The sequence below is a fragment of the Pleurodeles waltl genome, chromosome 5, assembly GCF_031143425.1.
Source record: "Pleurodeles waltl isolate 20211129_DDA chromosome 5, aPleWal1.hap1.20221129, whole genome shotgun sequence".
Lineage (NCBI taxonomy): Eukaryota > Metazoa > Chordata > Amphibia > Caudata > Salamandridae > Pleurodeles > Pleurodeles waltl.
Window position 1 is genome coordinate 721,046,933 of NC_090444.1, and position 22,463 is coordinate 721,069,395.

Here is a 22,463-nt window from a genome sequence, read left to right on the forward strand (position 1 = left end):
AACGAAATTCTGTCACCCATCCCTCCAAACCACTGAAAACCTTTGATAAGCGTGGTTTGCATGCAGCCGGAGGTTCAATTACGAATGCAAAAAGTAAAAGTGACAAGAGACAGCCTTGACCGGTGCTCCTGGAAAACCACTCTGATGCCACCCCTCGAACCCGCACCCTTGCAACCGGATTAGTGTAAAGAAGGTGCACATAGCTCACATACCATCGGCCAAACCCCACTCTGTCAAGGAGGGCGAACAGAAATGCCCAGTCCACTGAATAGAACACCTTTTGAAAATTGATGGATAGCAGGGGGCTCGATGACCACAGACGTTCCAACTCCTGGCAATGGCATTGTGAACCCATCACAACTTAGATCGAGTGGCCCGATGGGGCAGAAACCCGGACTGGTCGGGGTGAACCAAGCATGTAATTACCTTTGCGAGATGGGTTGTCAGCATCTTAGCCCATATTTTTGCTTTTGAAATCAGACGCAATATTGGTCAGAAGTCCTTGCAGTGTGTACTCTTCGTACCCAGCTCCGGGATCATCACAATCTCTGCAGTCTGCAGATTGGGGGGCAACTTGCCTCTCTACACAGCTCTACTAGCAGTGGGCCAGTCAGCAGCCACACCAGGTGCCAGAACTAAGCCAGGAAACCATTAGCGTGTGCAGCTCTTCGCATGTAAAATCCGCCTCCAGTGACTTCAGCTCATCTGGTGTTAGGCGCGGCATCTGCAGATCTGCTATGTATTGAAGTAGAGCTGCACAAGGACTCAAGGAGTCTGCACAATACAAGTGCCAATAAAATGCTGTGAACACACTCACAAGGGACTCACTTCCAGCCACCTGGGAACCATCATCTGCCAGCAGGAAAGCCACAGGGGCTCCCTCATTCTTGGGGGTGCACAGCCAGTGCAGCGTCTTGCTGACTTTATTGTCCCACTGACAGAGCTTACTGCTGGTGGGTATCCATGCAGCCCTCACCTCTTCTGTAAGCTCCTGATGAAACAAAGTCTTGGTATGCAGTAAGACCAGCAGGAGAGGTTCCTGCTGTGACATTGTGTACTGACTTTCCAAGTCAAGTATATGATCTTCAAAATCCCTGACTTTCTGCCGATCTCTATCCCTCTGGCCTTTAGAGTAGCTAATGATGCTGCCCCTCACTGTGGCTTTCATAGTCTCCCACAGTGTAATATGGGAAGACACAGAACCCTTACTGTCTGCAAGGACTTGCTTACGCGTGTCTTGTCACAGCTCTCTGAACTCATCCTTTTGGTGGTACTAGCGGTCCAAACACCATTGAGTCCCCCCTCCCCTGGGGCCACAAGCCAGATCAATTACCACTGGCAAGTGATCGGAGAGTTCCCTGACCAACAACCGGACATCTATGACCATGTGGCTCTCCCAGCTCTGAATGAAAAAATAATCCAATCGGGAGAATGAGCGATGTGACCCCAAGTAGAAGGTGAAACCTCTCTCCCCTGGATGGTGCACTCTCCACACACCTACGAGGTTCCAATTACACACAAAGCCACAAAGGGAATGTATCATCAGCCCATCCCCGCGGAATTCAAAGACCGGTCAAGGCTCATGTCATTAAAATCCCCACCAATTAACCATGGAGCATCCGGAAATTCTCGTACAAGGTTCCACAGTCTAAATAAGAAATCTGTGGAGAGGGGGGGCAGGACATATACATTGATCAGTGGGATGGGGCGGCTATGTAGAACATTGGTTAACGCAGCAGAACGACCCAAGCTATCATGCCAAACCCTCAAAACTACCAAAGGGGTACATCCCCTAACCAGTATGGCCTTGTCTTGAGAGCCCCTGTGATATCCCAAGTGGTACACTTGAGTGTAGACCTTGATGCCAAAAAGAAACATTTGCTACCCAAAAGGTTCATCTCCTGAAGCATCACTATATTTGCATTGGACCTCAATGCTGCCTGGAGCACTGCACCCCGTTTGATCTTATCCAACATTCCATTAATGTTCCAAGACAGGATGGACAGTGTACTCTGCCCCCGTGTCTCTGGGTGTGGCCCCTCTGAGATTTAGAGTCTGCCATAGGACAAGCGTGTGATCATGTTGTGTCTAAGAATCGTGTGTCCTGCCTACAACTGCGCACAACATCTGCACCTGAAAAGGAAACACAGTCAACAACAACACCAAAATACCCACCTCCTATCACAAACCCCCCCTCATACTTAGTAAACTGGAAGTACCGGTCGTGGTGCGACTAGGGACCGAAGCCAACATGGCTGTCGTATGCTGCCCATATCCCCTTCCCCAAAAACTAATCCCAACTCAAAAAGGTTGTTTTGTTTGGCTGAGGGATCAGGTCAAAGATGGTATAGCCCTAACAAACAAAACAGAACAGAGTAAACATGTGTGCATCACTTCCAAACTTAAACCTCTCTCAGACTGCTTCATGGTGAGTCAGGGGCCCCTCTGAGGGGAGTCCAGCGCTGGGTCTTGTCAAGCGGTCCTCTCCCTCTGAAGGTGAGTTTTCTCCAGCGATTGCACTCTATGCCTCCTGGTATTCCTACACCTCAGAGAATGTTTCTGCGGGATCTCCCCTCTACATACTCAGCACAGGCTTCCAGCTGGCTCACTAGACATTGCAGGGTTGCCAAATGGTCTCCATGGATTTTGCAGATATCTTCAGCCTCCGACACCCTATCCTCCACCTTGGTCACCCTGTGCGTGATGTTGTATAAGTCTTGTCTAATCAGTTAAAGGTCTACCTTAAGTTCCCCCATTTTACCTTCCATAACAATCTTGAGATCCTGGATGGCACTAAGGATGGGTGAGCTTTGGGGGTCCCCCTTTGGCACTGGAGCTCCACCATTTGCCCCTCCTGCTAGGGCTTTCTGTTTAGTGTATTTGTCCTTCTTTTTCTGAGAGGTCACAGCTGTTGGCCTATCCTTCACCATGCTGGCAGAACCAGAAGAAGACAACCCTAGGATCCCAAAGTGGTGAGGGCAGGACCCCCCATTGAGAGGTGAGTAGCACCCGCCCACATTTATCAATCTAGAACCCCCCATCCAGGGGCGAGTAGCACCAGTCCCACAGATATCAACAGGGCTGAGTTTCAAAGTCAGGCATCTTGAGCCCCCAACAACCCTCCGGGGCCCCAGTGCTAACAAGCTACCTCCTCAGGGAGAAGATGTGGCTGCCCATAGGTAGGGAGAAGAACCGCAGGTGGTCAGTAAGCTCCCGGCGTGCCACAGACTCCGATCCAGTTGATTTTGGTCCCAATCCGATGTCACTCCCCGTGCCTCCCAAGGAAGCACGCCTTCCAGAATTCACCACAGCACAATGACCCAGGAGGGGGAGTTTGAGGCCCCAGGGGAGGCGGCCTGCACTCCCCGAGGGCTTCCACGTTACAGTTCTTCTGATGCGGCCACAGCCACCGTGCCCAAGGCCAAAAATGAAATTTAAGGGCAAATATGGCAGGCCTCGTCCCTCCAGTACCCGGTGAGAGGATCCAGACTGGGCTGTCCAAGACTGGCCCAGCCACCACAATGCCAGTCCCAGCTGGGGCTTGTCCTGTCACATTTCAGCCCAGTGTGGATTACCAAGGGCTGGACCATGGATCTCCTCCCCGTTGGGGGTCTTATAGCAATGGCCCCAGTTCAACCAAGGGGGTCTACCCTCCTCCCTGTCTCTCAGTCATCGGGTGGCCCCCCAACTGGCAACACACTGGGGCACCCCCTGACACACACCAGCAGGGTGGGGGCAGGGAACTGCGGGGCAGGGAACCTCCTGAATTCTATCTCAATCGATGCCTCGCAGCTGCCAATCACTCTCTTGCATGACAGCTTCTTTAATGAGTCTGGGTGTGGATTGGCCAGCAAGCTGTGACGAGCTCTATCATCCCTACTCCCCAGAATCATCCAACCTGGTTCGAGCTGAGATTTTGTGGGGATCCGATGTGTCATTGCAGACATGTTGGTCCAGCGTGATAAAACCCCCACCCAGGAATGATGAAATAACTGCCAGGCCCAGAGTGGACTGCCGCTACAACCAACAGGCCCATCTCACCCTGATGTCAGCTCCTCCTCTCAGCTCCTTCTCCGGGGCCCTGCAAAGTCTGCAGTTGTGTCGCCATCACCGTGCCCCAGCGGCGTCTCCACAGCACCTCCTGGTCTGCCTCCCACACGCCCGCCTCTCATCTCTATCGGCAGTCAGGTCGACATTGATTACCACTCCCTGCCAAACCCAGGCAGCCGTGGCAGTATCTTTAGCAATAATTTATTATTGAAAAGCACCTGCTGCAGAGTTTCTTGTGCGTCCAGCTTTCAAGCAGCAATAAAAATGTCAAGATAACTCTTGGGATTAATGTTCCTGCTAGGGAGCGACATTGGAATTTTGTCTAGTGGCAGTTTTGACTCGCCATAAAGTAGTGCAGGGGATTAATATGCCTGCTGGAAGAAACCAATCTATCGTTTATGTGGATAGGTGAGTGGATTAGTAAAGAGTTGGGCATCTCATTATGGGGGTCATTCTGACCCCAGCGGGCGGCGGAAGTCGCCCGCCTGGCGGGTACCGCCAGAAGACCGTACCGCGGTCAAAAGACCGCGGCGGTCATTCTGACTTTCCCGCTGGGCTGGCGGGCGACCGCCAAAAGGCCGCCCGCCCGCCCAGCGGGAAAGCCCCAGCAACGAGGATGCCGGCTCCGAATGGAGCCGGCGGAGTTGCTGGTGTGCGACGGGTGCAGTTGCACCCGTCGCGATTTTCAGTGTCTGCCAAGCAGACACTGAAAATCTCAATGGGGCCCTGTTAGGGGGCCCCTGCAGTGCCCATGCCAGTGGCATGGGCACTGCAGGGGCCCCCAGGGGCCCCACGACACCCGTTCCCGCCATCCTGTTTCTGGCGGTGAAAACCGCCAGAAACAGGAGGGCGGGAAGGGGGTCGGAATCCGTGGAGGATTCCCTGGGGCCGCTGTACCGCTGCGGTCAGAATGGCCCCAGAAGCACCGCCAGCCTGTTGGCGGTGCTTCCGCGGTCGTTGGCCCTGGCGGTCCATGACCGCCAGGGTCAGAATGACCCCCTATGTCTCTTTGCACCACGCCTGCTTTTCATGCTACATGCATACCTATCAGTACCATTGTACAGCCCGGATTTTGGCTCTAAATACACTACACCTTTCCTTCCTACACTAGCATGTACACTTCTTTCAGTGTTTACACATAATGCCGGACCAGCTACACAAGGCTGCTGCCATTCTGCATTTGTACATAGTTGAGCTTAGTAAAGAAATATGTGATAAAGTTTCATGTGATCATGACTTTGGTGGCCTGGGCTCAGCATATACTGATTTCTCCTTGAGTGCCATTATTCTTGATGTCTGTTGGGCATCACCACACCCTTCTCATGCAAACTTTCCATTGACAACCCCAGGAGTGCGCATATGACTCAGAACTGATTTGAGGTGAATAAAACTGAGGTGTGCTTCTGTTTCATTGACCCAATCAATACATAGATGACCCACCCTCTGCTCTGCCAACTACTTGACTTGCACCTGTATGTTCTACCAATTTTGGGCCCCACTCCTGGGCTCCTCATGGACTACTGAGACTTCAGCACTTGCTTCGATCTATGGCAGTGGTTCCCAACCTTTTGACTTCTGTGGACCCCCACTTTATCATTAATGGAACTCAGGGACCCCCACTGAATCATCATTGGAATCCGGGGACCCCCACTGAGTCATTACTGGAAGCATGAGACCTAATTTGTCAATATTTGTTAATATTTTTTAATTTTCTAAGCAGTCGCGGACCCCCTGAGAAGGCTTCACGGACCCCCAGGGGTCCCCGGACCACAGGTTGGGAACCACTGATCTATGGTATATAGCTGAAAAGGTTCTAGTTTACTTATGTGACATTTCCACCTTCTCAGTGTACTGGTGTGTGACATTTCACTGCCACATGTGATCCAGTGAGTGACATTTTAAGTAAAATAAATCATGATCATGTAATGATATTACAGTCTGTCAGCTGAGTCCTGCTCGCTGTGGCACCATGCTGAGGTGAGCAGTGAGCTACAGACTTGGGATGTAAATTATGTTTAAATATTCTCAACAGTAGTTAGTAATCACAAAGGCCTGAGTAAGGCGAGGGGAGCCACAGCCGTGACAAGCCTTGCAGCGCATGGCACCAGAGGCTGTCAGATCCAGTACTGTATGCATCATGATCCTGCCTCTGCCACCTTTTATCACCGAATGAATGGTTGCGCATGATATGGCACAGTGGCACCAATTAAACTGATGGAACAGGCAGCAGTGCGAGCAGTGGCAAACTAAGAAATATAAGTTCTGCTCGTGCTGCGGCCCACCTCATTCAGAGACAGTGACTTCCTGTCGACAAATTGATACACTGACTGTGTGATTATTGTTGCAGTCATGTGATGTGATGCCATGTCACATGATTGTTACCACAGGCGGCCTAGTCTGAGTCTTAGCAGCAGCTTGAAAATGAATGTAGCTAGTGCAGCTGAGACCCCAAACTGTGACCCACTCCTGGTATTCTTTCTTATGAGTACACTATTCAGCTGTACCAGGGTAGCACTGCACAGTGTGCAACAGTGCAGTCACACTCTGCCAGAGCAGCACACTATCCATGCTGCTTGCTCAATGAGTGTTTTTATTATGGTGGAGCTCCCATCCACCTTGTTTGTCTCAGCACCGGTGGTGTCAAGGAGGCCCTATAAATGCGTGACTTTGCATTTTTGTGTGTTGATGCAGCTCACTGCACTAAAATGTATTAGTCTAACCCTGATGCGTGGTACTTGGCAGATCTGGGTAAAGGCAGACATAGAGCCACACATGCTTTACTGGTTTTCCTGCTGCTACCAGGGACATAGAAATTACCCACTTTTCATAAAGAACTGATTTTACTAATACTTTAGTGGCATAGATGTTAGCAAATGGTGACCTATAAATCTTCTTTTACAAGACTAACAGTGAAATTAATGTGAAATGTAAAAATGTGCATGTTTGAATCATGGCAGACATTGTGCCCTCCATTTGTTTGGACATCGCATTTTGACATGGTAGATGTTGTGTATAGTTTTTTAGTGAACTGCTGACATGAATTAATGTTAAAAGTATTATTTTTAGAGATATATTAGAGATGAAAAATGTATCATGAGTAATGAATGAACATTAATTAACCATACTTATACTGATGCATATGAATTTTATGAATATAAAGTTGTGTGCAGAGAAATAAATACGCTTCTATTATTTCTAGCGTTAGGTATTAATGATGTCTGCAATTAAATGAATTTTGTTTGCATATGTTTATTAAATGGTACGCATTAGCAGAAGCGTTTAGTAATTTGAGCCATGTATTTAGGCTTACTTAGCTAGAACAGACCTGAATACTATTTTTTGCTCCAATAGTGAGAAGTGCTAATTTATCAGTTTTCCTTTGACCTGAATTATTTCCTAAGTTGCTTATGTGTTGAAAAATGTCTTATTCTATTAAGCGATAGCAATTGTGGTTCAGTTGATCTCGAAATGTAGCTGTATTTATTCTAGCTATCGGATGCACACTAGTATAATTGAATTCACATGAGAACTGTTGGAATCATCCTGTGACCCATGAGAGGAAATTGCTCTGTTTCAACTGTCATACAAATTGTCACTTTTTCAACTGTACTGTACGAATTCATCAAGATTACTGCGCACCTTTCCCTGATAAAAAACTGAATAGTTGCAAACCTGATGGGCATCTATAATTTTCATTGGTTATTGACCCATTTGTGCAAGATGGGTCTACTGTAAGGACCAATCAGAACTCTATGGACATTTCTAGTTAGAGAGAGACTTTTGAAACTTAGGAGTGTTTTTCCTTGGGTGTTTGTGCTGTCACCTTCTGTTTCCCTTCAGGTCTTCTACCATTTTCTAGCTTTACATGTTATGAGTTTCCCTTTAGCCCTATATGCCCCATTTACATGTTCAGTACTAATATGCCCAACAAATATCTTACCCTCAGTGCAGCTTGTTTTTCTGCACTATCCCTGATGCTGCTGTCTACTGATGCTGAGAAGCTGTGAGCACTCTGGACGGACACATTCTTCCTGTCTCCTGTCCTTTGAGTAGAGATATATAATCTACGATGTGGTTCTTCTTGTTTCCTTTTCAGCTCAGATGATTTACACCAGTGTATTTTTAGTTAGTTACCTTAGGTAGATGATTTTCCAAATTATTTTTGTCTCTTCTTTTGTCTGCATGTGTTAGCCTGTCTTCACACATGCAAGCGCAAATTCGTAATAAGGATAAGGATGGCCCAGCCAGAAAACTGATTGCTACTATTTGAATTTTGATGATTTACTGATGTCACCATCATCTGCTTTGTGCATATTATAGTTCTGTTAATTTGTGTTTTTCTCCTGGCGTGTTTAATCATATTAATGTTTAGTAGGTTTAATCTCTTTACATTTTTCAGTCCGCCTATGGTTTTAATGTATGTTTATAACTTAGTTTTGCATACCATTTACAACATATTTGCTCTGTGATTGTAATAAAGCTTTGAAACTTAATTCAGTTTGGAATCTTGTTTCTGTGGTCAAATTAGCCATTGTGTTTAAATTGTTTAGATTTCTCCTGTTATTGATTTGTGCTAAAAAACATCTGATTACCTACTCTTCACTGAGTCCAAGATCCCATCGACCTCTAATGTGGGTGGGAAGAATCGTGGCGTTTCACCCATGTGCGGTTACTGAATTCGGGAGGAAGACCCCCACGCGTTGCAGACCTTTGTGCATTTTTCATACAAAACTTAAGAGCCACTGGCTTTGAATTAATCTTGCCATGCACAGTTATCACTGATTCCAGCAAAAAGTATTTTGTGTGGGTGTTTACTCACCAAGAATAGCTTTGTATCTTCAAATGATCTCTGCCCTGATTTTGAGATTTGAAAATAGCATTTTAGCATAGAGGCTTTATCAAGTGCCTCTCTTCTCAACAACAGAGCGTCATTGTGTAAGCGGGGTCGGACTGGAACAAACAATAGGGACGGGCACCAATATTAAATTGGCCCCAATCAGCGAACCATACAGCTAAAAAAAGGTAGGACATATTCTCAAATCAGGTCAGTTTTGAGCTTCTAAAGACACATTGCATGGATATTTTGCAAGTTATGAGGGGCTGAATGCATTTGTGTTTGCTGAAGACAAAGTTTGTGGTAATACAAGAGAAATCAATAGTTTAAACTGGCCCACCTGGTTATAAAACAGGCCCTTGAACTGCTAAAAACTGACCCATGCACTGATCTGTCAAAGTAGCCCAGCGGACACTACCTAACTGGCCTATAGGTGAGTCCGACCCTGTGTTTAAGAAAGTACACTTGAAAATGGCGACCATGGCTTTAGCCTAGCTAGTGTTAAGTTAACCTTCCATCACTAGATTTCCCGAGTAGGCAGGGGTGTACCAAGCCCTGGGGATTACACTGTGAGCCCACAGAGATGCTTCATGTGTCGGTATTCTAGGCACCTGAACAGTAAAGCCAAGACAGATAAGTGGCAAGCCAGGTTGCTACGCCTCAAATAGAAATGAGAGAGACTTAATTAACATGACCAGTTATTTTAATTGCCTTTTGGGTGCACAGCGAAAGCACATTTTAGGGAAATGAGTATGTGTTTCAATGTTGATAAAGCTGCACAATTACAATTTCTAACAAAAAGTCACAGGGCAGTGATCCATTAGCAGTAGTTTCTAATGAAATAATCAATAAGAAAACCAGGTACAAAACTCATTGAGGTCTGCTCTTATGATCCTACTTCTGTTTTCATTTTTTAGAATTATTTTTACAACATCAGTGCATTGTTCAGGGTCTTATCCAAAATTATTTAAAATCTGTTTAAGAGAGTAGTCACCAGCAGTTTGAATGTGCCTTGTTTGATATTGATGTTTGACTTAGTGTGAGAGATAACATGTATACCTCCCTCAAAATCAAGGATTTATCAGCAGTACCCATTTATGTAAGACTCATTTTGAAGGCTCACCTTCACTTAAAATGTTCTTTTCTTTTACTTGTTTTAACAGTTTGCTATATAAAGCATGTTTTCCTTGCTAGCAATTAATTGCTAAAAATAATATTCATACATATCCTTCATACACAAATAGTGTAGCGCATTCTGATAATGGAGGTGCTGGGTCTGGCAATTCATTATTTGGTTATGCTGAACATGTTACGAAATCATGGCATTGTTTATTATCATTAAAAATTACACTTGCAAAATGAGCATTCGCATTGCCAATAGGTCTGGCTTATGAATGAAAATGCCTTTTGTTTTATTGAATGGAGTAGATACTCAAAAAGACTTCATACATGCACTATGTCACTCATCGTGCACTCATGCATCAATTTAGCAATTTACTGGCTCATCCTTCCATTTACCTCAGACACAACCACAACAAAACCACAAACAACACCATATGCACGAAAAATCTAAAGAATACAAGTAGTTAAAAAGAAAACATGCTGTTTTTTAAACATGGCAGGCATAGATTTGCAGTAGCATAGCCAAACATAACAGCGGATCTCTGTCTTACAAAGGTATTCTAAATAGTCTATCATTGTTTTAGAGTTCAAACATGGTTGCCACATTAAGAACCAACGTGTTGGCCATCTTGGAATAGTAAAACAATGATACACTGTGGACAACAGCATTCCACAATGATCTCCTGGCTTAGTGGAAGTGTCCACTTGGAATGGAGCCTAGAGTTAGTTTGTTGTGTTAGTTGTAAGTGCTGTAGTTAACTATATATCACACAAATTAAGAGCATTAATATTGTTAAATAATACAGTTATATGTTTTTTGGGTCATGCTTATACGGGCTAAGCTAGTGAGTCTAGTGATGAGTTAATTAGAATTTAGGGTCCTATTTGAAGTTCCTATATAAGTTAAGAGCTATTCACATAACTTTATAGCACACAGATACTATGAGATGCATACGGATGTTTTTAGAAGGTCAAATCCAAGTCTTCCTAACCAATCATTTCTAACTCCTAGATTCCCAACACTCCTGCCTTTCAAATGCATCTAGTATTGTGCCAGTATACAGATCACATTGCACAATTCCTTCAAGACTCATGCTATGCATATCCATCCCTATGTTTAGTAATCTTATATTAAACTGAATTATCTCTGTTTTCTTTGTCTGAGGAACACTTCCTTAGTGGACTTTAGCCAGTCTATGAGTCTGCACAGTCTGATTTATATAATGGTGTTAAGCCATCACTTGATAATGCTGCTCATATTCGGGTAAGAGAGCAAAGAGAGTGTTAAAAGTATTCCACAACCCATATTTTCAGAGAGGGACATGGGGAACAGGGTCAAGAGTGATTTGCATATGGCTGGGTCCAAACTGGAATGGCATGGGTAGCAAAATACAATGGTTTAGACCCAGATCTCTGTACTGTGGGTGAATGTTTGACATTGTTCAACATTCCGTCCATCCCTTGTTCTTTTTGCAATTGCTGTAACAGTGGTCCTAACTTATTTTGGACAATTTAGACATTTTGTGTGTTTGCCTGGCATCATGGATGCCATGTCTGGTATAATGATGGTCAACTAAGGTATAAAAAAGTTACTGTAAAGAAGATTCATATTTTATTTGAATACTCTCATACAGGGCACCCATAGACACCTTCCTCTAGCACCTCTCCTGATTAGATTGTAAGCACAACCCATACAAACATGGAATGCAGTGAACAGACCAATTGAAGCAACCAGCTGGGTAAGCTGGGAGAGTCACCAGTGAATTTATAAAAACAAAAAGCAGTGCTGAACACCTCTACAGAAAGTAACTTATTGAATGGCCCAACCCACTCATGACATAACATCCAAATAGTATTTTTCTGTCAACCATAATTATAAAAATATGTGATTTTTTGCCATTTCAAAAGTTCCATATTCTTCAAAAAAGAAGGATGAAGCCATCACAATTACCATATGACATCTTATTAGACATAAACATCTCTCCTTTAAAGTGAAGACATATTATAAAATGTTCTTACTGCTCAGGTTTATCCAATGGCTTTACATTGTCCTTCTCTTTGGACGTCTTTGCATGCTTTTGAAGCTTTTCCATTTCCTCGGTCTGAGCTCTCTGAAATACAAATTCAAAAACAAAAAACACTGTGTACTAAGCATTAGAAACACATGAGAGATAATACACATGGCTTATCAATGTTAGTGAAGAAATAAGGAAAAAGGGTCTTGGTTAGGCCAATGACCTTTAAAACAACTTATGAATGAAGGACGTACAATACTGGCAAGCAGTATAAAGCTACAGAGGATGTTTTGTTCTGCTTACAATTGTGGTCTTTGCCCAATATTTACAGATAACACAAAATGCAATTACATTAGTACTCATCTTTGCATTACCGTTTGTTGCACTGGGTTCTGCCCCTGCAGTATGCGTGGATTTTTTTGCTTTTCTGATCACCCAGTTTTTAGACTTTTTGCTGTGGATGAGCCTCACTACCGGTGTCTCACTGTATGGTAATCACATGGTAATCGGACTGCACGTGTTTACCACCAGTGTCTGCCTTTTAAGATAAGGCCGCTGCAACGCAGCAAGGTAAGGCGCACTTGGCTGGTTACACGTGCACATGTGTGCACACATGTGAACTGCACGTGGGAGACTACTGTCCTGCACAGCGTGGGAACAGCGCACAGGGAGCCTGGCACAATGGGGCTCTTAAGGGTTAGGTATTCACCCGGGGTAGGCCTAATGAGGGTAGTGTACACTATTAGAGAAAGTCAGTGAGCTTTACTGTTTTAACTATAGTGACACTCCATTATACACATATGGAGGGAACTGCCTCAGAATGTAGTTTCACTTCCCCTTGGCCTACAGAGACTATTGACGTCTTGAATTGGGGTGTAAGCTGTGGGAGAAAACCAAATGTGTAACCTCCGACATGATAACTGTACATCTTGAGGGTCATTAAGAGTTTCCATGTTTTCTTGGCTCAGCTCAGGATCAGAGCCAGCGCTTGTGTCACCCTGCAGTGCCCCATAATTAAATTTTCTTCAGCAACAGGAACAAAGGCAGTCCCACACAAAAGGAGCACTTAGCACTACTTCTTTTAGCTCCTGAGGTGGAAAAGGATGGGGCGGAAATATCTGTATCCATCACCCAACTGTCACACTACAACTGGGATGGGCCAGCCCAAACCCACTGAACAAAGGAGAGTATCCAGACAACTGGAGCCAACCCACTGGGGTGAGCTCCCTTTGAAATTCTAGTGTGCAAGTCTCTGGCCATGATGTTGGCGAGGTGTAGAGCTGAAACCCCAGGAGCTGATGTGATCAATTTCTCATGGATGGCGCTATTTTGGTTTGTCCCAACATGTTGTGCAGAACGGTTGGGATGGGGGTAGAGAGGTGATGTATCATTCCAGGATTGGTTAGGGGTGCCTGTCTTCCGGGACCTTCTTCTCTCCTTTATAAACTCTTGCACAAGGGGAAGACTCTGTCCTGCCTGTGGATTTTCTACCTAATCTGCTGCTGGACCCGAGGACTTCCATGGAGAACTGAAAGGAGAAACCCTCTGAAACACACTCAGGACCCAAGGCACTGTGCAGTTGAACTCAAGACAAGCGGGTCTCCCCAAGGGCCAGTGAGGCTGCCCCCCTAACTTCCCCTGAGGACCAGTTGCCGGAAGCCCAGGACTTCTATGCACCCATCTACAAAGTCACAGAGGAGAACTGGCGAAGGGAGCCAGAAGCACCCGCCTTTGCAGGGCTGCACCGCTTTGGAGGTAAGCAGGGTTGTGAAATACACCCAGGATTGTCCAAATCAGCCAAACAGGGCCCGAGTTATGGCATACTTACGTTTGGCAACCATTGACCTAGTGTTTACTCTCTCAGAGTGTGAGGAGCTCTGCTGCTATTTGTATTGAATTCCCCTGGGGCGGGCCAGGGCTCGAGTGCTGGTGCAAGGAAGCTGAGATGATAAGTTGAGGAAAGGGCTTGCTTAGAGCCTCCCCCCCCTTTTCCCCACTTCGCACAGGGAACCCATCCCCCAGGTGGATTCTTGTTGCAGGGGCTGGGACCCCATCCCAACCCCGGTGGGCTTCCAGGTGTGGGGAAGCACCGTCATGCTTTCCTGGGATTCCAAAGATGGGGGAATGCCGCCGCGCTCCCCCTGCAGAAGGCGGAAAGGGCCCAGGACCCCATTCCTGGGACTAGTTGTATCCCTGGTCGCTGGGAGGTGACCCCAACAACACCCCTTTGCCTGCTGAAGTGGGACTGCTGGCTCCTGCGGCAGCACACAATCATGTTGCCGGTGGTGGGAGACAGCAAGGGCAGCTATGGGTGCATCCTGCCCTCCATCTCTGGGGTGCCGGGAGGGACCAGTCACCTGCATCAGTCACCTGCATCAAAGAAAAGTGGAAAACGGGGTGCAATACCGCATTCTAAAATGCAAACAAGGAGGAAAACCACACCGCCGCTCTCCTTGGTGCAGCAGGAGAACTGCTGCTATAATATGCACAACCTGCACACAGCTTGCCCCGTAATGCTTTGTGGGGTCTTCTCACTCATGACTCAGCCTGTGGTGGTCCTAGGACGATCGGACCACCACCAAACTGTTCAGCACAACGTGTTCTTGCTCCTTAGATCATTTTCTGGGTGGATCTTCATGCTAGGTTGGGGGGACCCAAACCCCAAAATCATCACTTTCCCTACTTTTTCAGGCATTTTCAAACTGGCCGAGCTGGAGCTTTTGTGCTACAGCTTGGAGTGGTCTGCTCTCTAAGACCTTGTGTATGGTAACATATTAGAAGGCCTAAAAAATGTATAATGTACTGTTCATGTGGATATCTTCTTTAGGGGCTGAGTGTATGGTGATGTTGCAATGTTTTTCTGTGATGCCCTCTAAAGGTTGTTTTGAACATTACAGTTGAATGTCTAATATATAAAAGAATGCACAAATACAAACGCTATTCCTGGCAAACGTTTTATTGGGTTTTCATGATGATTGCATATGTTGTATTGAATCATCCTTATCACAATTATGACACTGATTCATGCCAAAATAACATAGTTACGAACCAATGACTGTTGAAAGTCCCTTGATATATTTGGGAGACTCATCTAGGGGTTACCAGTGATCACACAATATCATATATGGTATGTTCTAACTGCCAATGTATATTTGGAAAATTAAAGCATTGTATTTAGTAGTGTTTGCACAATAAGTATACTTATCCTTTTTCTAAGGAAAAAGTACTGTCTGGACAATCATTTATTGAGTGTTTTTACTGCGTGCCAGTGATTGGTGATTACTAGCCCACACCACCTCCCTTGAGTAGGCCTTAGACTGCTCCACCTCACTACTCCATGAGAGTGAAGCGATACAATGGGGGTGCTTGGTTCCCACTAAACACAGTTGAGGAACACTTACTTGTGCCAGCCACATAATGTATAGCCCAATTTTCAACACAGTTGGTATACAAAACCAAGAAAATAAAATGTTACTCTTCCGTAGCTCAGTCCACAGTTGAACTCTAGGAGTGTTATGGCTTTTGGGCCCTCATTAGGAGTAGCCCAGACTTAGGAGGGGAATCGGAAATATTGGGTAAAAATCTGTTTTCCCCTGAATCCAGGGACTACACTGCAGATATTTACGACCTGGAGACGTATTACACGAAGTGCCCCGGGCCCCACATGTGTTTGCACCCGCTTTGCGCATACCTGGGGCACATTGGTATTATAGAAGGGGCCTCAAATGCTTGTGAGCCCTAGCCTGTACCACAGATAGCGCTGCCGCACATATAGAGCCAGTGCTATCATCACAGGCCCATGCCCCCATGCAAATGGGGGAATATCTTTGCCATTGTGCCTGCACAATATTATAGATGCTGGCACAATGGCAAGGAAGCTCTCAAGAGGCGCACTGACAGTGTGCTATAAAAGGGTGGCACACTGTCAGTGTGGCCCATGATGACAGCCTTCTGGAGGGGGTAAAGGGAATCCTATGGACCCTCCAGACATCCTCATGCAGGCAGGTGCAGTGACTCACTGCACCTGCCTGCAAGGGGATCCCTCACCCCTCTTAAATGTGCAGGCAGGTTGCCACCTGCACAGTGAAACACGGAGTGGCTGCTGCAAAGCCACTCTGTATTTCAGTTGAATTCACTGCCCTGGGGGCAGAGCGAGTTTGTGGCTGCCCTGTGGGCAGCTCATTCATTATAATATCGCGCACTCTCATTGTTTGCATGGGGCACATCTTTTGAAAGGTGCGCCCAGTGCAAACAAGGAAAATGCGCCATATTTGTAATACGGCCCCTGCTGTGGTTCGGTGGTAAATAATAATAGATGTGAGTCAAGGGATGCTGAGCAGGGGCGAGGGAGATGTCCAAGTCGAGGAGAGGCTGCGGCTTTACTGAGGGAAGCAATCTCTTCTCCACAGGTGGTAATGGTAGGTGGGAGTAGGGATGCTGGCAGATGCTACCTCTCTGCACCTGTGGTTTTCCTGTGTTGAAACGCAATCCAGGCCTATTAATTTCTGGACTACACACACTAGATCATTTGTAGTTGCCGATAGCAGTATGCCCCCTTGGCTTACTGGTTTATGAAACTTGTACTGAGAACCTTAGCATAGTTATACTGTATCACAGAAATACAGTCATTGCCAGGCATGCTATTTCGCAGGTGCAATGTTCCAGAATCATTCCAAGCATGAATGGTGAATGGGGAGTAATGCAATAAAACAAAAAATTTTGCCCATTCATCTTGAGGTATTTCGTCACACATTTTTCACTTGGTTTTTTTGTGTACAAATAGGTGTGGAAAACCACATGGTACGAAAATGTCTACCAATGAATGTGTAATCCTGATTTGGTTGTAAACTCTCATTTCCATCTCAATTGGGAATACATCAGGACGTGTAACCAGGGTCATAGCCTTCTGGTAATAAATGTAAGAATGCGGCCCATGTATGTGGAGGAAATGTAATGAGATGGATGTTTGATCATTTGACAGAAATCCACAGCATACACGCAATTTCTTTATGGGTTTTGAATTTAGTTCCACAAGTGCATGTAATTTTCTTGTATTTTTTACTCATTTTTAATTTTTCCTATGCCTCTGCACTGCAAAAAAATCTGCATGAGTGGCGATATTCATTTAAAGAAATGTTATATGTTGTAAGCCTGGGTGGAGTTGACGGAGTTCCACTCCGCTGAATTCCATGGAGTTGGTAAAAAAAACCTCACAGACGGAGTTCTGTGTGCTGTGGAGTGGCACCCTCTCTGAATGTGCCCCATCTCGCAAGCGATAAGCAGGGTAGGGTGGGGTTAGCCAGATCTGACCCTGCTTAGTGCTTCTGAGATCAGGCGCATTCAGGAGAGAGCCGTAGGGATTGAAAGCTGCTGTTTCAGGCCTCTTCTGCATAGCCTGGCCTGTGTGCACTGAATTCAGGCCAGGGCCGTAGGCAGCAAAAGCTGCCATTTCAGGTCTCTTGTGCACAAGTGTGCACATAAGAAAAAACAAGGACTTACCTGGGTTCTCCCGGGGGTCCTCGTTGCCAGCGCCACGGCCTGCCTCTCTGCCTCCCTTTGCCTCCTGCCCCCGGAATCCATTCCAGAGCTGCCCGCAAGCAGCTCCATCCCCAATGACGTGGGGTTAGTGAGTGCGCACTGCAGCCCACTTATGGGCTGCACACCTCAAGCGCAGACAGTCTGTGCTTGCTCTTTTTGTCCCATAACTGGGCTGCAGTGTGTGCGTGGTGAGCTCCACACGGCTGCTGGGGCTAGTGGCGTTTTTGGGTGAACTCCGTACTCCAAGCAGTGCGGCGAGTGCAATAAGCTCAGTTAGCTCCATCCGTGGAGCGGAGCTCGCTCCCCACCCCTAATATGTTGTCCTTTAGTTTGTGATGGAAACGTATTTTCCATGAAATGCATTTTATCTCATTACCCCCTTGTGAAATTGGGAATATTAGTGAATATTAACCACACTTGCTACACAATTTGCCTGCATACTCCATCTACATGCTAAAGCTTAAAAGCGGCGTAGTGCAAGGATGCATGTCTTGTAAATAATTGAGAATACCAAAAAGGTTATGACTGTGTGGGTGTTACACTAAAAATTCAATAACCGCTCATCTATGGATCAAGAATGTGAAACATCTGAAGGCATTGGATATTTTTGCATATCTGAAACTTCCACCTGCAAACTGCCATGGCAAATCTTTTGTCAGTTTTGTATGCAGAGTTTTAAACCTTCGGGCGATTCACCAAGCCATTTGCACACCAACATTGAACGCTGTTGCACATATAGCTAATTTTAAGAATTCAAATGTATGTTTTGCTTGCACAACACGTTCATTTATACTTAAATATTGATGTACCAACACACAACACTATACAAACATTGTATAATAATATTTTGGATTCAAACAGCTTTCAAGTATGGAGAGAGGGGTGTTCCAGGATGAGAATACTTTACAAATATGACAAACACCCTCAAACTGGAAAGTTTGTGGCTATTCACAATCTTTGTCATGGTTCATTCGCACTCTGGATATGATTGGAGAAGTACCTAGGCAGGGTGGGGATGGTTGGAGGGAACATGGGCAAAGCTGGTTGGGTGGACGATACTGGCTTCAGTGACAAAATATTTCCCTATTGAGAAATATAAAAATAAAGTTAGGAAGTGCAAAGGCTCTTCTTCTAAGTATTTACGCATTGTAAATGCACATTATGTACATCTACATGTGCAACTAAGTATGCACATCATTGCTTCTGGAAGGCTGCAACTGTCAGCCTTTCATGGGTGCTGCTGGAATCCTCTAAGAATTTCAAAATAATTATAAATCTACTCCAAGTGAAGGATTTAGGCATGTGCAAAATTTGTATAATTTTCTTTTGTGTAATTATGCAAAATTATGCGAAATTATGTGAGTATGTATAACAAGCTAAAAAAAGTGAAAAAAACAAAAGAGCTGCAAACAACAGACACCCACGTTATGGGTGTTCGCATTGTTCCTATGCTACAATTTTGTACTGTGTGGTGGTGTAATTTTCAGAAATTTTGGGTAACAAGCATTACAAAAAAGTTGCAAAATTTTGGAGGATTGAATCATCATTAGTGAAATTCCTCCCAAGTCTCGTTTAAGCATACATTAGTAGATTTCTAATTTATGAAAGACTTTGTGAATTTGGCCTCTTGATTTCGAATCATATTCTTCACACATATTTCTGGTCTCACCTCCTTGGGTGCAGGTTCCATCTGCACCTCACTGTTCAAATGACAAATTAGAAATCTTCGGGAAGTCTCATGGTGGATACTAGCAGGGCCATGGATGGGAGATTCATAAGAGGGACAGAGCAGAGGATGTATACTAAGCCAAACATTTGTAAGTAACTGCTGTTTTTTGTCAGGATCTTCCTTATTCCCAGCTTGTCCTAACAGACTGCAAAATAAATAATATTGAAAAGAGATGGGCTTGTGTGAAGTGATAGAACAAACCTAACCTAAAGTTACAGAGGACACCATGGGCAAAATGAATTCTCACTTCGCACTGAATCTAGAGACTAATATTTAAAAACATCCTATGAGCCACAGACCTGGCTTAAATATCATAAAAATAGCAGCGTGCTCTTAAAAAAGTAAATTAAACTGTATTTGTTTTGGCTCAGAAAATGTGAAGACAATAAATGAGACCCTTTTAGCATACCTAGTAATGATTTTGTGCCCAAAAGGGAGGGGTTCCATATCAGGAAGAAAAACATATATCACAGATCTTTAAAACTTTGAACTATGTAAAAAGCTCACCACAAACATCATCAGGCACAGATGAGGAATGTGTATTGTTTTATTTATGAATAGTTGCAAAGCTCTGACTTCCAGGTAGTTAAACCATTTTACAGATATGTTTATGGAAGACACATCGCTTCAGAGAATGGCACTGGGGTGCTTCACAAAGGTTGTAAATCATGATACATGGGTACAGGCGATCAAATTTACAGTACAAAAGAAGCACAAAGGATTATTTCCGGGTAAAATGGGATAGATAAAGCAGATGACCAGTGGGTCGTCCACGTACAATCTACAAATGATTTCAGGATAAGATCTCAGTAATGAGGTGGAAAATTGCACAATAATGTTATGTGTTTCTTACAATGTGGTAATACTTTTAAAACTGACCAACAGAGGGTGCTATCTGACCGCAGCTAACTCATGCAGGGGACGAAGCAGGGGAAGGGCAACAACTGTAAAGGCGGTCTGCTGCAGGACTGGGCTCTGGCTAAAGGGGTCCCTGGGGTTAAAAATAAACAGCAAAGTGACGATTTACACCCTGTGACTGATAAGAATGACACTAATGAGTAGGGGCGATCATCTGAAAAGGCGATGATCTTGCAGGCACCTAAATCACCTTCTGTAGGGGCTTCCAGAGGAAGGTGCTTGTTTCACAATGCTAAACTGAATTTCACCTCCTCCATGTGCAGCGGGCAGCTCTTAGGTAACTCTCCCTCTGGTAGTCCAGATGTTATGGTACCTGTTCAGGGATCCCAAGAGCTTGCCTTGCAAACAGTAATATTGCTGCTGCTGGCCCAGCAGGCAGATGCCAAGAGGCCCTACGAGCAGGTTTGGACAAACAATGTGGGTATACAGTAGACATGGTCTGAGGTCGCCAGCAAGATGGCTGCCCTTGTTCAAGAGAGATGATGGAACTGGAATAGTGGGTGGCCGGGTCTGAGGCGGAGGGCTTAGCTGCTGTTAAATCCATCAGGCTGCATGATCAGCAATTGAAAATGGTACAAGCTAAAATTGAGAACCTGGGAAATCGTCAGCGGAGGAATAAGTTGCAGGTTTTTGGAATACCTCAAAGGAAGGTGTTGGATGATCCTTGTCAGTGCATTGTTGAGTTGTTTGGGCGGGCGTTCCACGAACTGATGAATCGGGACATGGATTCACAGATCCAGAGGGCATACCGGTTACCCATTCTAATCTGTCTAAAACTAAGACTCTTAACTCTCGTGTGAACCATCCATGCCCTATTTTGGTCTATGTTGGTAACTATTTGCTGAGGCAAGCAATTTTTGTTAAAGCTAGTCCAGCGGCTCCTGTTACTGTGGATACTTTATCGAAAAATGTTTGTGTTGGAATGCATCCGGGTTGAATTTCTTTAAAAATCAGCAATTAGTACAGGAGTAGATTGAAATGTATGCCCCATATATAATAGCTCTAACTGAAACACACCAAGCTCCTATTTAAGCAGCTGGGGTATGAGCTGATTGTCAGCACCTCTCATACATCCCCTAAAAGAAGAGTGGTAGCTTTGACGGCTAGGAACCTCACATATAAGGTTCTGAGGATCGCGTCTGATGCCAGAGGCAGATGGGTAGTGCCTCAGGTTATGGTCAGAAACTAGTCATCTGTGCAATTTATGGACCCAACCTTGATGGTCCACGAGATGTTGGACTCACTAAGCTTTGAGTTATTGAATTGGCATGCAGATGTGTATCTGATGGGACATTTCAACTGTGTTATCAATTATGCTATCGACTCAACAAATCACTCTGCCTCTCCCTGAATAACTAGGATTAGGGCATCCATTCAGGTGCTTGCTCGGTTGCATGGGCTCATTGATGTTTGGAGGACACTGTATCCTACAATTCCAGGATACACCTTTTTCTCCAACTCATACAGACATTACTCCTGGATTTATATGATATCTGCTCACACGGACCGCATCAGGACTGTGGAGATCGAGATATGTCCTAAGGTCTTGTCAGACCATAACCTGTTACTGTTGCAGATTAGATTATCTAAAGTTATCAGACAGCAGGGTTAGTTTTCATTTCCATGACATTTGCTTACTAATTCTGGCTACCATACGTTTATTACTAACGCTTTATCTGAACTTGTAATGGTATATATGTGCACAGTAGCCCCACTTATGGTGTGGGATATGATAAAAGCATATGTCAGGTGTATTACTTCACAATTTATTTATGTACAGAATAGAAACTCCTGTCAGGCTGATGGTCAACTAGGTCAGGCGCTCTCACACCTCAAAGCCTTACATGCGATGGCTATAAACACCCTGCTTATTAATATTAGGTCACAGCTTGGTCAAACGTTTAGGGAAAGGGTGGCTGTTACCTATGCTTGGAACGGGGCCCTTCAATATGAGTACAAAGATCAGGTTGAGCAGGTTCTAGCTCAGCAGATTTCTGTTAAAAAGGTTGCTGGCTTAATACAGCGTATCAGAGGCTGTGATGGGCTAATATATACTTCTATCCAGGATGAAGCTGACCAATTCACCAGATACTACCAGGAGGTATATTGTCAATCCTCTACCACATCCGTCACTGAATCTCTGGCTTAACTTGCTCATAGTCAGCTTCTGAAACTTGAAGACACAAGTATATATCAACTGCAGGCTGACTTTTCTGTTAGGGAACTTGAAGCTGCCCTCGATGCTCTCCCCTCGGGT

At 45.0% G+C, this 22,463-nt stretch overlaps 1 protein-coding gene across 2 annotated transcripts in view; it reads right to left on the reverse strand.

Annotated features, from left to right (window-relative positions):
• Positions 1-22,463, reverse strand: part of FMN2 (formin 2) — a 621,781-nt gene that overhangs the window by 285,312 nt on the left and 314,006 nt on the right. For both annotated transcript variants that reach the window (XM_069234681.1, XM_069234682.1), the window contains exon 9: positions 12,026-12,117. In XM_069234681.1, the coding sequence (XP_069090782.1) occupies positions 12,026-12,117 (92 nt within the window). The remainder of the gene's footprint in view (positions 1-12,025; positions 12,118-22,463) is intronic.